The sequence below is a fragment of the Chelmon rostratus genome, chromosome 1 (genome assembly GCF_017976325.1).
Source record: "Chelmon rostratus isolate fCheRos1 chromosome 1, fCheRos1.pri, whole genome shotgun sequence".
Classification (NCBI taxonomy): Eukaryota; Metazoa; Chordata; class Actinopteri; order Chaetodontiformes; family Chaetodontidae; genus Chelmon; species Chelmon rostratus.
In genome coordinates this window covers 14,946,637-14,962,004 of record NC_055658.1, presented here as the reverse complement: position 1 = coordinate 14,962,004, position 15,368 = coordinate 14,946,637, and the positions used below count along the sequence as shown (strand labels likewise).

Genomic DNA, 15,368 nt, shown 5'->3' with positions numbered 1-15,368 from the left:
AAATGTCAGGCTACATATAAATCAATTCAAAGATTTAAAAAGGAACTTGGGTACAAAGTACTAGAAATTAAATAACTATGAACAAAGCCTTGTCCAGAGCTACTGTAGATTTTCATCTACAACTTCACAATTTACTTAGAAAAGGAAGAAACCAGTGATGTTAAAAAAAGACAACACTCCACATTAATGTCTTTATTTCAAAAATCAAATCATGTGACCTGTAATGAATGAAATAAGTGGATAAAGTGGAAAGTGTCAAAACTAGAACAGCATATGACTCAATGAATACAGCAAAGTTGGAGCGAAGTTTTCTCATTCTTTTAATACATATGTTTATTGAAAATTAAACAGGACAAGGAAAGAACATTACTGAGATGTAGTTTTCAGACAGATGAGATGTAAAAAAAAAAAAAAGGAAGAAGAAGAAGCAACTGACCATATAGAGATATAGAGTTCTTAATTTGCTGTGATGAAAAGGCTGTAAGATGATCGGCGATACAAGAGAACAGCAGGTGACTTTTACAAAGTCAGAGGGATCAGCTGGATGAGTCGTCTCAGACATTTGTCTTTTTTTGAGAGAGGTTGATCTTGTCACCGAGGCTCAAGGCCATCCCCTGTGAAATGAAAGAGGGAGGATTCATTGTAAAAGACTCCATATATTAACAGACTTGATACATACTGATAAGAGCATTGAGCTTCAGTGCAACATCGCCTATAATGGGTTAATTCATGTATTCACTTTCCGATCCATTCACCAAGGTATTAAATTAAATGTTATCCTTCCAAAAGATTCATTCATTCATTGCCTTAGAGCAAACAAATTCAACCAAGCTTTTACTTCTCAGATGCGTAGGGGTTCATGGTGCAGCAGCTGTGACCCACCTGACTTTTGGCTCTAATGCGTATGTGTCCGTTGACAGGTGCCTCAGGCCCCAGGTGGATGGGCTTCTCGATGCTGACATTAGCCAGGGCGTCTTCTCCAAAGATAGAACGAGCATAAAGGTTGGCAGCCATGAAGCCACAGAAGCCAGACAGAGCCTGGTTTGTAAGACAAAAAGAAAAGAGTTGAGAATATTGCACGCCAACAACACAGTGTGACACACTTCATCCAACAGGATGGGTTTGGTGATGGCATTTCTTGTGATAGTTTTTTCCTGACATGCATCAGTTCCAAAAGTTTTAACCTCAATGACATTATTAGACATCTCATACCAACCTTCTCAGGAGTCAGACACTTCATATTGGTGGATTTGAGGATATGCTGGAGGTAATCGTTCAGATCAGTGATGTTGGTGTTTACTGTCACCTACAACAAAGACAGGACCATGTTCAATATTCACATTTTCCTAAATATTCTTATTGATTAGTCTAAGTTGAGACAACAACAAACCTTACAAACATGTCTGACTCACTGCGCTCAACAAAGCAGAACTGCAAATCTTACCTTGTTTTCCCACTCAAACTCTGCCCACATCTGTCTGAATTCTGCATCGGTGCAGGATGCTGGCTGGATGTAGTCCATGATGTCGATGTGGATGTCGCTGAGGACGACGCAGTTTCTGTCACTAGCAGCTCCCGACACATCGTAGACTGGGAAGAAAGAATCGAACATCCCCACAAATGAGAAACACGCTCAAAACAAACAAAAACATAAACTGAATGACAATGGTCAACGGATGCAAAAATATTTGTCTCACCAATGTTGCCAAATATAATGCCATTCTCAGTAGAGGCCACCTTGACATTGGCCTTGATGTTAGCAAAATCGTGAGGAGCCAGAGTTAGAGGCGAAGGCTTCTCAACCAACTTGAGATCACCTGTAAGATGGATATATTTATTTAAATGTGTACGTAGAACAATATAGGAACACAAATGTGATGCATGAATTAGAACCACTTGGGAAGAAAACACATTTTGTTAAGTGAGGTGGAAAATAAACTAACCTAAAGTGGCCAGCTCAAGGGTGCAGTTCTGGAGAGTATCACTGGTCTGGTTGACCACCAGCACGTCCAACACAATGTCATACTGGTTGACATGAACGTAGGCTTCAGCGTACACTGGGTCTGAGAAGCCTGTCAGCTGGGTCACCTACATTGGACAAAATTAAGTTCACATTAAACATTTTAATTTGTCTGATTCTTAATGTAATTTCCAGTTCTTGTATGGTAAGATTTCTGCAGGGCTTGTGGTGTACCTTGTTGAGTTTTGACGCCAAGGGATCAGCAGCCTCCTTCCTCTGAGTGTTTCCCATAGCGGCCAGCAGACTGAGCTGGAACTGGTCCTCCTTAGAAGTCATTTCATTTTTGGCGGTCAGCTGCATGAAGGAGATTGGGTCGTCCGCCTGCACCGTTACGTTACGTTTCTCAGACTCTTTCTGCGGAAAGAATAAGAAATGTTGGTTAGGTGGATAACCTGGCCCCCAACAGAATCCACAAACCAAAAATACAGATGGCAGTAAGTCAAGATGGAAAAACAAAAGGGGATCAGAAAGAAATTCAATTAAATCAAGTAAAGATTTAAAGAGCAACTTGAACCCTCACACATCAATGTTGCATAAGATCATAAATTCTTACAAAAAAAACTTATTGGGATTTGAACAGTTATCACGTGTTCTACAAATATAAATGTGCACTTGCGATATTGATAAATGAGGGCTGGGTCCACAAATAAGTGATTAGACCAAAAATGTGTCCACTTCCTCTGCTTGTCATGATGCTTCAGCTGTGCCCAGCTGTCAGGAGGTTAAGTACTGAGTTCAGCCCTCTGAGTCAACGGCTGTTACCTTCTGTGACAGCTTCTCTTCCTCCAGTCTGACGGTCAGCATATGTGACAGGGATTTGCGGCACTCCTTGTTGAAAATGTCATTCATAAGTGGTGAGCACTCTGACAGGACCTTGAGGCACAGCGAGATGCGGTCCACATCATCGTCTGTAATTGGCTTCTTGGGCAAAGAGGACTTGCCCAGGTGCAGCACAGTCACCATGATCAGCATGGCCTCTGCAACAAACGACTGGAAGGGACAGCGGCACAGCAGGGATTAGAGGGACAGGCAGCTGGTTTGATGGTTTGCACAAAGGTGTTGCCTTTCAGTGAACTGAGGTCAACTTACATTTTGTTTCTTTTTGTCTTGAACAATAGCAACATAGCGCAAGGCGACTTTGGTCAGTGTGGTGGCCAAGGAAGCTGCCACATAGAAGTCTCCATCCATCAGGAAGCCTCTGAGCGGAGGCCTGGAGCAACAAAGTCAGTGATGGTTGAGTGGCAAGATAAGATAAAACTTTATTGATCCCAACAGGGAAATGTACTTGCTACAACTCCATAAAATCAACGGAATATTACAGGATAATTGCGATATCCCCCCCCAACAACGTGTAATCTTGTTTACCTATCCTCCTCTTTCTTCGAAGGCCTGGAGGAACTGAGGGCACTCTGTGTCACATAGGTGCCCATCTCTGTCACCAGCTTCTGGGCTGGAGCTGCACTCACTTCATCCTCTGGTTTCACCTCTCCCGTCTCTTTCTTTATCTCATTTTCTACGATTGGGATCTGTCAGAGCAAGAAACTGTTGTCAGAGATTTGCGACAACTTCGGTGAAGTTGGGACTGACAGGTGAGCTTGTGTTACAATAATTTTTCACAGTGATGGACAAACGCACCTCTCCCAATGACCTGCGCACTTCTGTCATCACACTCTGGATGTCTTCCTTGGTGCTGCAGTATTCTCCCAAGATCCACAACGCTCCCCTGTAGATCCTAAAACATGACAACGATGACAAAAAACATGAACATTCAGAGCTACATTCTCTCGTACTGATATATTATCCAGCCCTAATGATAAAACTCAGTCAAGTCTGACTTTTCAGGCTTTTGTCAACTGTTTATCAAAGCAGTTGACAAACGTGACTACAGAGAGAAACTTGACATGACTCAAAGTTGCATCGGGCAGAGAAACTGATCAAAATCAGACCAATTTCATGCAAGATAACCAGCTTCTATAGTGTAAAAGTTGCACTGTTCTGTACATTTTCTTTTTTCTATCTTCTTCTTTCCATATTTGCCTAAATCAAGTAGGCCAACCCAAATTTGAGACGAGACAAAAACCAAGTCACTACATAATATCCAGAAGGGCAATATCGCTCCTGCTATAGTATTGTTTTTATAGCTTATTGTATCTGATCATATTGTTTTATATCTTACTGTTTTATAGCCTACAGCAAATCTTAATGTTTCATTCATATAAACTGCACCATGAGTTAGTCTAGTTTGAACTTTTTTTCTCTAATTGCTGTTTGATATGTGTGAATACTCGTCAGGATTGCTACGCTGTTTCATTGTACTCAATCAAAATAAAGGAATTATTTTCTAGTTTACACTATAGTCCTCTTCAATGCGTTATAAAGCCTTACTTGACAGTTTTGATGGCGTGAAAGACTTCCAGCATCTTCTCGATGACGAGGGGTCTCAAGTTGTCAAACCTCTGAATAGCCTCCCGTACAAACTCCAGCACATCCGCAGCAGCTGCCTCATTAGTGTCACTTAGGAACTCCATCAGCTGTAAATCATATCAAACAGAAATGCCTTGATATATTTCATTCTCTCTCTCTATATATATATATATATCTATATCTATATCTACACACACACACACACACACACACACACAGTATAAACCACCATTTAGGTCTCCTTCTTTTTGATGTTCTGAACTAATTAGAAACTCACCACAGGTATGACATTGGCCGCCATGTCAGGGAAGCGCACGCTGCAAGAATGGAGAGTGCGCACCAACAGCTGCCTGTACTTATCAGTGTCTTCATGTTCTGTTACATTGTTTGTCTTGATCACCTCTTTCTTCAAAACAATCACCAACTGGAAAACAAATACATGTCACTATGTTTGCTGTACATTCCATTGTTTTTCTCTGCTTCCATGCATGGACATGGAAACAACAACAAAAGCGCGGATGTGCTCAGCGCGCCGCTGACCTCTTCTACATTGCGAGATGAGACGAGGTCCAGTGCCAGCTGCAGGGTCTTCTTTCTCACTTCCAGGTCAGGAGTGCTGAGAACACGCAGGATGTCCATGACAAGGTCCTGGATAAACAAACATCCAAATTAAGCCTGAGCAAAGTTGATACACTGCAGGTGTACTGTCTGATAATAAAACTACATTTGTCAGACTCACACATCTTCCTGACTTTTTCTGCTGCTTTTGACTTATAAACTGGACTAAATAAAACTTAATTCTGTCAAAAATACTTCTACTAACAAGTTCAACAAAAACTGATCACAGCCACAATTCAACATACCTGGAGTACACGCTCATGAGTGGGGTGCTCCTTCAGTTCAATCAGACGATCAAGAACAATCAGCTTCACATTGTTGTCGCTCTCCTTGATGATCAAATCGATGTAGCACTGGGCAGCAGCCTGGAGTCCAACAAAGCACACAATGCATAAGAGACTGTACTAGACCAATGACATCACTGCTGAATTAATTGTAGTACAATACCAGTACAGAACAAACAGTATGAGACACACACAAGATCACTGACAAGACCTTGGCGATGTACCTTAATGGCTGTGGGAGCACTGGAGAGGGTTACAAGAGTGCCAGCAGCCTCATACTTAACAGCTGGACTGGAGGACTGCAGCAGGTTGTAGATGCAGCGGATAAACCGGGCACGCTCAGAGGGGTTAGCGTGGCAAACCTAAAAGGCAGAGAACACGAACAGCAAGCCCTCAGACATTAAAGCAGCTCTTCTGGTTGCAGGCTGTTGTGCTACGAAGCTTACATCTGGCTAAAAAAAGCTTTGACTCACTTTGTAAATCAGCTCCACAATGACCAGTTGGAGAATATCGCCAAAAGTGTGAACTTGGTCAATACAAGTGCTGAGGTAATCCAGAGCTCGATCCTGCAAGACGTGAATATGTGAATGACATACTTGTAAGTCTAACGGCACACAAAAGTAGGAAAAGTAAGACAAGGACAAAATGCTACAGACCTGATCTGCATGAATCAGCATCATGAAAGCATTTCTCTTACAGCTGGCATCTTTCTCATTGACAAGAAAATCATGGATCAATTCTGGAGCATCTGGGATGAGATGTTCAAAGTTCCTGAAACAAATAAAAGCAAATACAACAAATAAAATCAGCTGCTTGCTCTTTACTAAGGACTGGAGTACAAAATCTTTTGAAAGGCAGCTGAACATAAACTGTTTAAGTTTGTACCGATAGATGGTGTAAATGGCCAGGACAGCATTGCGGCGCACATAGCTGTGACGGTGCTCCAGGCAAGCCCGGATCGCTGGCATGAGAGGCTCAAGCAGCTCGGACTCCTTCAGCTTGCACAGGAAACGCAGAGTGGAGCCACGGATGAACTCATTGGGATGCTGCAGGTCCTGAAATTGAAAGAAAGTTCACATGGGGATTTTAACACAACATATTCTAGCCAAGTTACTATTTTGATAATTGTATTATTATTGTGTTATATATATATATATATATATATATATGTAAGGACAAAATTCAGCTGTAGGACCAGGAATTAGTGGAGGTTTACTGGACATGATGTTGATTCAGCAGTCACACCACGCTGCCAAACTGGCATTCAGCCACCTCTTCAGATGTGTACATCTCATTTGACCACTTCAGTGTATATCAAAAATAAGTCTATTTGCTGATTTTGTTGTCACAGTTTTAACAATTCTTTGCCCTGTTGTTACACTGTGTGTTGCAATGAGGAGGACACCTTATTTTACCTTTCTGTAGGCGTCACAGACCAGGATCATCTCCTGAAGCAGCTTGCCATCTGGGGTTGTTTTGGGAACAATCTCCCAGAACACCAGCAGCAGCTTTTTGATGGTGTGGTCTTGAAGAGGCAGGACAAAGCGAATGATAGTCATCAGCAGTCCTGGCAACTTCTCACCATTCAGGATCATGATGATGACCTTCTTCAGGGCCTCGGTCTTTGCCTTAATCTCCCCCTTTTCTGTAGAAAAATGATTATCATTATTACTACTATGTAATTATAATGGCCTTATATGTACTATAACATATAACATACATTATGATTAGCATTTTGATAAGAAACTGATCATCTTGATCATTTGTCAAGTAAAGCAAACATTGGTTACAGTCAATAACTCACAGACCTCACTGGCAGTAGTTTTTCAGTAGAACTACTTTTTACTGAAGAAATAAACCCTATGAAAATGTCTGACAGTGAGGTGTGTGGATTATCCAGAGGAACCAGGGCAGTGTTTCAGAAAAGAGGCGCTTTGCTTTTGATTCTTTTTGTATTTTTGATGCTGTGATCACCGCAAATTAAAACACCTCCAATGTAGTGAGGTGGAGAGTTTGAGAAATGAACGCCTCCCCTCTGTACAGTTTATTAAGGTGAAGAAATCTGTTTAGGAACATCTTTGCAAGTTAACATTAAGAATAGTTACCTAGATCAGTTTTTAGGCTGACTTCAGAAGGGGGCTCTGAGTCTGATGTAACATTGATCAGAGTGTAACAAACATTCTCTGCAGCTGTCATTTTGCTGCTGGACTTGTATCCGCTTGGCAGAAACCCAATGAATGTCACTCACTGGATGATATCTATGAGAAACAGAAAAACAATAGACTTAGTAGATGTAGAAAACATTTAGACAAACACATTAAAATAACTGCAGCAAACGTGAGGTATAACTACAAATCTAGACTGAACAATGTCTGCTTTGACTGCGGAAACAAAATAAATCTACTGTGCAGCATCATGTGCATACAACAGGATACAGCACCGCAGGGTCATATTTCATTTCCTTTGCAGCGGCCGAAGAAGGCATGGATACCCATTCCAGCCATCAAACTGCTTATGAGCTTTTTAAAACCCAGAACAGTCATTCAGGTATCAATCACAGAGCTCACATCTACTGGAAAATTGCCAATAATGGAGCTAATGCAGTCTACAAAGCAAGATTTCCCAAATATATAGGGATGGCACCGAATATTTTACTATTCAGATATTTGTTCGTTGGGTAGGTGTTTTGTACTCAAATCTGGGATTCGTTTTTGCTAAATGTAGGCAGTAAAGGCAAACTGCAAAACACATTTTGTCAGCACATTCTTGTACAATATAAACCTTATAAACATAAATCTCACATCTTGAATTTGTTGGAGGTAGTATGCCGTTTCTGTGTTTCTGTGCCACAGCACTTTGTGTTATTGTGTGACTTTGGTGTTTTAACACATAAATTTGAATCCAAACTAAACAGTATAACAAAAACAAACTAACCGACTGAGGTAGCGGTAGGCTAGCAACGTATGTGTCCTGTGAGGTAAAATTACTGTTTTTGTCACATGACTCTGGTGGCTTTGGAGAGTGTGATATAATGACAATCTCCCAGCTGTCTGACACAAGGGAAAGCAGTGAAAATATTCTAAATATAGCATGCACTTTACTGATATTGATTTTTTTAAGGTTTGTCTAAAGATCCATTTTAACCTGCTTCCAGTGGAAGTAATTGGGAACAAAATGTACAATTGTGTTCAAGAATATATCTATATAAGTTTATCTGAAGCTAATTTGAGGTATCAGTAGACTGAGTTACTCAATTAAATGGGTCTCTTTCAAAGTTACAGTAGTAGCAGTAGCAGTTGAAGTAGCAGTATAAAAGTTTTCTCAGATTGTGTTTCCATGTGGCAGAATAACATAAAGAGATCATTTTGTATTTAAAAAGTGGGTAACTCTGACAGATACTCGCTTGATTTGCCTAACTCAGACTCCTGAAACCTCATATTAACCTCAGGTAAATTCTGGAGCATAGTTTTACACTGATCAAGGCCTGTGAACCCTCATCACTGACATCAGAAGGACATTAGGAAGGGATCTATAAATGGCCAGTATGAGAAGGAGGAATGATCACACCAAGCACCTTTTTCAATGTACATGTGGGAAACGATTATTGTTTTAAACATGTGTGAACCTATCCGTTAATGGACCAGTGTGTAGGATCTAGTGGCATATAGTGGTGAGGTTGTAGATTGACAGCCGCTGAATACCCCTCACCTCACCCCCCCCCCCTTCTAATTTTGTAGGAGAACCTAAGGCGGCCACTGAAATTGCAAAAAATGTGAAAGACCCTCTCTAGAGCCAGTGTTTGGTTTGTCCATTCTGGGCTACAGTAGAAACATGGCAGTGCAACATGGTGGACTCTATGGAACGTAATGAAAACAATTCTTATTGTAAGGTGATTATACACCAATGAAAACACAATTATGAATATTATATTCATTTTCTGCCAATAGATCCCTCCAAATCCTACACACTGCACCTTTAAACTAAAAAGCTTGCTTAGGCTTATGCACACCAAACCATAAACAGACATTGTAAGCAATCTTACACCCTAAGCTAATAAGGCTTTTAGTAATGCAGAACACACTGCTTTAAAGCCACTGGGTCAGCCATTTTTAAACAAATTATTTCATATTATGAACAATTGTTAATAAAAGCATGGCAAGTAAGCAACTGAAATGGCTTGTATATTTGATTTATACTCTATTACGTTTCTCGTTTTGCTCACAAAAACCAATGTATGCCACAGGTACCTGTGAACCTAAAAATTACAGACAGGTCTGTGTGATGCCTGGAGTGTGTGTGTGTGTTTTGTTCTGTTTTTTAGTTCTAGTTATAACAAAAGGAGGAGCTGTGTTCTTGCTGAGCTGTCTGAATAGATCCTAAGCTGCATATCAAGAGGTCACATTTACTTGGCTCGGGTATCTTCATGACATTTTCTGCTGCTTTAGACTGTAAAAACTAGACTGTTGTCATCACAGCAAGACAGGCAAGACGTGCCTTCGTGACAGCAAAACGTTAAGAAGCTAACGTTACGGTGGGTTATTAACGTAAAAGCAAGTCAAGAAAGTGTGACACGCAGCGATAAGACTACAGCTAACTGCTGTTATAGTGTTAATGGCGGTACCTGTGTTAGCACCAACAGCTGTGCACAAAAACCTCAACAAAACGCAAACATCAGTTAGTTAGTCGCCTATTCAATTGGTTTGACTAAGTTAAGATAGATAAACAATTACCAACTAGTGACCGTTAGCTAACGCTAGCTTAGCTTCTGCCCAGGCTAGCAATGAAATGGAGGACAGTAATGTTAGCTAGCTGACTTCACGCTTACCACGGATCATACGAGACAAGACCTCTCTGAAGTTGGTTAAAACTACATTACAACACGTACCCAATTGCACGAGTATAACCCTCCAAAGTGGCCTTGGGTATCCAGGTTTGGATATTTACATCTGTAAAAATTGTCAGAGGCTCCCTTCAGCGAGCTGTCTCTTCGGCTCTCCACCACTTCCTAGTGACGTGGAAGATCACTTTCTGAGCCACATCACTGCTACCGTGCGCCGGAAGGGTCAAACATGAGCGCAACAACACCAACGCGTAATATCCAAGATAATCCTGAATCGCTCCCGACATATCACTTCCACAGTTTGACGATTTTTCTCAATAAAACGGCTTAGGGTCAACTAAATCTTACAAGGTGTTTGGAAGTGATCGTTAAATACCACTTATGACTTCGCTCCCTTTTCATATAAAAACTAATGAATTATGGTTATTTACGATGGATAATGATTACTGATCATTTCAGTAGTTGTGAAAAAGACAAAATATGCACTCAAAAGACTGTACAGCTAGAAAAAAAGGAAAAAATTGTTCACATTTTAATGTTGATGCAGCACCCTCCAGTGGACGCGTGTCCTCAGTGACATAGTGCAAAAGGAAACAGAACAAATACCACTGGAATATTTTGCTTTTTCAATACATAGCTTGCAAAACTGTAACACTACCTGTTGTAATATATTGTGTGGCTGCAAACACCGCAATAAACTACAGTCATTCTTAGACTGACTAACTCCCACTTCCATGCAAGTCTTTACACAGGCATGCATATTCAAATTGATAATGATAAGGGGTTTATGGTTTAACTCAAGGGCAAAATATTTATTCCAGTCACAGAGCAACAATGGCTTCACACGTCCTTCTTTCTACTCTATGCGCTTACTATGAAAATTAGTAGTAGTATTAGTATTAGTATAGCCGTAGTGTTTTTCATGACCTCAGACAACTGTGCCCAATTTGAAAACTGAAAAACGTAATGTTTTCTCAGGCCTGACAGATTATCAGGCCATCATAAGTAACTGTGTGTTTGTGTATGTATGTCTGTTTGTGGTTAGTGTCTCTAGGGTGCATTCGGGGGTTGTCAGTTTCTTGTAGAGGACAGTGTTCTCTTTTCCTTTCTTGTAGTTTGGTAAATCTGCCAAGCCTTTCCATGGACTGTTTTCACAGCACACAGTTTGACTTGTCATAGCAGCCGAGACACAGGTGTAATAAATTACATTAAAGATGGCTCTATTGTATTTAAGGGTTCCAGTAAGCGGCATGCACAATGCAAGTGCTCTGGAATTGGCAAAACTAAATGCTCCGCAGCCATCGTTAATATTATTAATTGCACCTGTTCTTTTTCTACTGTGACATGTCAAAATTACGGCTGTGAAAAAAGTTCTCTGTGGCAGCTCAAAGATTAGTCTGTAATGACATCACCACACAATTTGTCTGTCTGCTGTTGTGACTTGTTTAAGTTGATATGACTGGACAGTGTAAAAATAACAGGACATTATGTGAATTATGGAAGGGTTTTTGTTTAAGGTTAAGAACTTATTTGCTCAAGGAAGCAATATGTAGGAATTTTAGTTTACAGGATTCAAAAATTAAAAAAATTATCAACAGATTGTCAAGAAATAACAGCACTGCCCCGCCCCGGTGCTCCAAGCTCCCTGTCCAGCCAGAGTCAGCTAATAGGACCACTAGCTGCACGTCAGACGTTAACTGAGCTAACCAGCTAACAGCAGCTACAATTATCAGCAGTTAGCAGTTACTGTGTGTGAGTACTTTGCACCTTTATGCTGGCAGTCCTCATGTATCAATGCTTCAATTCAAAGTGTTTCACAATTTGTTGGTGTGACCTGCTAACACAATGTTCTCCTTATGTCCAGATGGCAACAAGGTAGCTTATGTTTGAGGAGAGCCTAAATGCATTTAGCTAGCTAGCCAGAGCATCCAATGGGGCTTGTTTTGTTACTGCCAGTCATGAACAATGGTTTAGACTGCATATTTTTATCTCACCAAAAGTTGTTAAAGTTGTTATTATATATATTTTTAGGTATCTTACCACTAGTCAGCAGTTAAAACTGATCAGTTTAAGGAACAATCATCCACTTTAACAAGTTCAAGGTTCAAATCAAACGATCCCAGAGCAACCTGATGCAGCGACATGCGGTGGCAAAGCTAATTTAGACTTTATGCATAGGTGAGAAACTGAGTCATGAGAGGTATTCAAAATTGTAACAATTAATTCCTTAATTTATTTCAATTTCAAACAAACAGATACAGATCAAAACAAACTAAAAACACATAAAATATTCCAAATTAATAATGACAAAGGCTATTCTACAAATAGGGAATGCACCTGAAGCAAGGAAACCTACAGGAAAACGTTTTGGAAATTAACCATTCAGTTGTAGTGATATTTTCTTTATTAAATGGGGACTTTTTAAAAGTTCCCTCATTAAGTGCAGCCTCGGAGTAAATTGATTATGTTAAAATACGGGCTCAGGTCAGGATTGGCTCAGCGCTCCACATAACAAAGCCCTGAGGTGTGAGTTGTGGCCTGTAGGCGGCGACAGAGAGCCCCGTTTCTGTAAAAACAACATCTCACCTTCTTTCTTTAGTCCAAGTGCTGGAGCACGTTTGAGTGACCATGGAGTGCGTTTGCTGTCATGTAGTTCAGCGTTAATACGGCGTGAATATCAGGAGAGGGGGGACTTTTCGCGTGGATACGGGGAGCCACAGTCGAGCCATGGCTGCACGGGAGGAAGGAGAGGTTTTGCACAGTAAAATAAGGCACCACGACGGGGCTGGAAGTGTAAACAGCTCAGAGGGCTTCAGGAACGGCTATGTGAAGAGCTGCGTCACCCCTCTCAAACAGGACCATCAGAGGGGATTTCTGTTCAATGTGTGCAGGTTTTGCAACGAAGACATTCTGAATTCAAAATTGCTGAAGGTCCCTGCCCTGTACGTCGGCGCGTTCGTGATCTTCGCGGTTTCTTTTCTCATTTCTAGGAGCTTGCAAAGTGACTCGCTTTGGGATTTGCGGACTTTTTTGTCGGGCTTCTCCCAGTCCGTCAGCCCTTTATTCAGCATAGGATGTGCTTTCTTCTTTCTGACGTTTTACCTGAGGAGGAAAAAGAAGGAGGGCAGCAAATGCTGGCTCGTGTCGCTGCCAGCATCGTGTTACCTCGGGGATTTTTTGGTTTTGCGGTTTTTGCAATGGGGAGAGGACCAGCACCAGATGCAAATGGTGGGCAGGTTGTTGTTCGTGCTGGGATGTGTGGGTCTGCTCACGCTGATCCCCACTCTGAAACTCAAACACAGTGTCCTCATACTGGTTTTTGCCAGCGTTGTGTGGCTGGTTTCTTTCACAAGTTTGAGCGGTCTGCCCGCTCTGCTCAGACCGCTCTTCGCCTGCTTTGCGGGGGTTTCGGGCTCCCTGCTGGGGCTCTGTTTTGACCGTTACTACCCGTCGAGGGAAGCACCGAGTGGGATTTCCACCACGGAGGAGAAGGTCCCCGTGATCAGACCCAGGAGACGGTCCAGCTGTGTTTCACTCGGGGAAACGTCGACCAGCTATTATGGCAGTTGTAAAATGCCTCGCAGACCCTCGTTGCCCTGTATATCCAGAGAACAGGTAAGTCTTCCCTCCCCTGCAGGACCACGTCTGTTGTTGTGGTTCAAAAGAAGGCCCGCTGATCATCCACAGCTCCCCCGAGTGCACATGTGCACAAGGAGAAGAAAACACAGAAAAAATCCCACACGAAGCAAATCAAACTACACAAAAGCATTCCCACACAGAGCAAAACTAGCCTGACATTTCATATTTAAGAAATAAATTACTGCTTAATGAGGAAAACACACAAAAGAGGATATTGTATTATGAACGACTTAAAAAGATTATTATAGACTATTACAGGTAGAAGGCAATCTGAAATTAATTTTTGCAGTGTCTTATATATGTGAAGAAAGGGCTTTGTCAAAATAAAATTCTAGCATTTCAGCCAATTATCAAAACAGCCTTTAAATACTTCTAATTAAAGATAATTCAACATGCATCATGTGCAGTTTACTGGCCTACAGCACTTCCTGCCATCATTAATGCTGATCAACATGTAAAAGTTCCTACACCAGATTATCAGTGAAATGTGAATGTCCATCCACATCCTGCTACACCAGGAGCAGCAGCAGAGCTAGTGATGAAGCCTTTACGGTCCCATCTGACTGTAGCAGTCAGCCACACAGACTGATGGTGAGCACGCGCAGGGATTATTCAGTGTCCACGGGCCACATTCAGCTTGTGGTTCTTTTTGTTTGCTTGTGCACGCGAGCCCCTGCAAACAGTGTAAAACCAGTCTGTGTACATGCAGCAGCTAACATGTCCAGTGCAAAGTGATGCTCCTTTCTACTCTGCTTCAGTTTTGTAAACCAATACACCGATATCGAATGATAAACACTCAGGATGAAGACTATCGTGTTGCACGCGATATGCTGTGGGCAAAAAAGCTGATGCAAGCTTTTGCTTTAATTTGTGTGTAGACAATGTGGACAAACGTCAGCATCGTTGTTAGTATTATTTTTGAACAGTGTATTGAGCAAAACATGCAGTTCAGTAGTGGATGCCAGGCCATCAGCTCACACACATTGTTTCTGTGTCCTTCGAGCTTTGTTAGAAATGATAAGAGAACTAAAAATGTAAGTCCAGTTTGTCTCAGTTGTGCAATTTCCAGCAGTTGTTTTTCACTTCATTGTGTTTTTAGGCTATTAGCAGATTAGCAGTCACATTGAATTAGGCAGTAACAGTGCATGAATCGAAAAACAGGTTGAATCATTCAGGACCGTGTATGAATATGAGCGCAGGCTTTAAACCCAGATTTCACTACTGCGCCATTTCACCTGTCACTTTATTCTGCGAGATGCAGAAACATCTGGACTCAGAATGCACTTCATGTGTACCTGAAAATTAGGGAGAAGTAAACAATTTGTGGAGGCTGTTCAGTATCTATTTGTAAGTTTTGTGACGGAGGCCAGCCTTTTCATTTGGAAGAGAAAGATACTGACTTGAATCTAAGATGAAGTGTTTTTGAAACCCAAGGCTTGATTTTTACCTGAAACATGTTGGTCCAACATTATTTGCTAAATCCAAATTGATTCATTTAAAAAAAAAAGCAACCAAAAACAAGACAAAAAAGTACATATTAGTA

General features: G+C 41.3%; 2 protein-coding genes across 3 annotated transcripts in view; one reads left to right on the top strand and one right to left on the bottom strand.

Moving 5' to 3' along the window:
* Positions 1-177: 177 nt before the first annotated feature.
* copb1 (COPI coat complex subunit beta 1) lies at positions 178-10,366 on the bottom strand. The gene is made up of 22 exons (XM_041933233.1): positions 10,232-10,366; positions 7,452-7,604; positions 6,762-6,991; positions 6,232-6,401; positions 6,003-6,117; positions 5,820-5,912; positions 5,571-5,708; positions 5,308-5,427; positions 4,985-5,092; positions 4,722-4,868; positions 4,406-4,551; positions 3,656-3,752; positions 3,386-3,546; positions 3,110-3,230; positions 2,783-3,010; positions 2,195-2,374; positions 1,944-2,088; positions 1,698-1,817; positions 1,445-1,590; positions 1,217-1,306; positions 883-1,038; positions 178-614 (listed from the first exon to the last, which is right to left on the bottom strand). The coding sequence occupies exons 2-22, from the start codon at positions 7,540-7,542 to the stop codon at positions 555-557; spliced, it is 2,862 nt and encodes a 953-aa protein (XP_041789167.1). The 5' UTR covers positions 7,543-7,604; positions 10,232-10,366; the 3' UTR covers positions 178-554.
* A 2,434-nt stretch (positions 10,367-12,800) lies between these two features.
* The window catches only part of pde3b (phosphodiesterase 3B), a 44,586-nt gene continuing 42,018 nt past the window's right edge, over positions 12,801-15,368 (top strand). For both annotated transcript variants that reach the window (XM_041936821.1, XM_041936813.1), the window contains exon 1: positions 12,801-13,801. In XM_041936821.1, coding sequence (XP_041792755.1) covers positions 12,914-13,801 — 888 coding nt within the window. In that variant the 5' untranslated portion in view covers positions 12,801-12,913. The remainder of the gene's footprint in view (positions 13,802-15,368) is intronic.

Coding starts and splice junctions, on each gene's coding strand:
- copb1 (XM_041933233.1), bottom strand. CDS start 7,542: ATGACAGCTGCAGAGAATGTTTGTTACACTCTGATCAATGTTACATCA. Junction 6,402..6,761: donor TCTGTGACGCCTACAGAAAG/GTAAAATAAGGT, acceptor TTTCAATTTCAG/GACCTGCAGCATCCCAATGA. Junction 2,375..2,782: donor AAGAGAAGCTGTCACAGAAG/GTAACAGCCGTT, acceptor TTCTTTCCGCAG/AAAGAGTCTGAGAAACGTAA.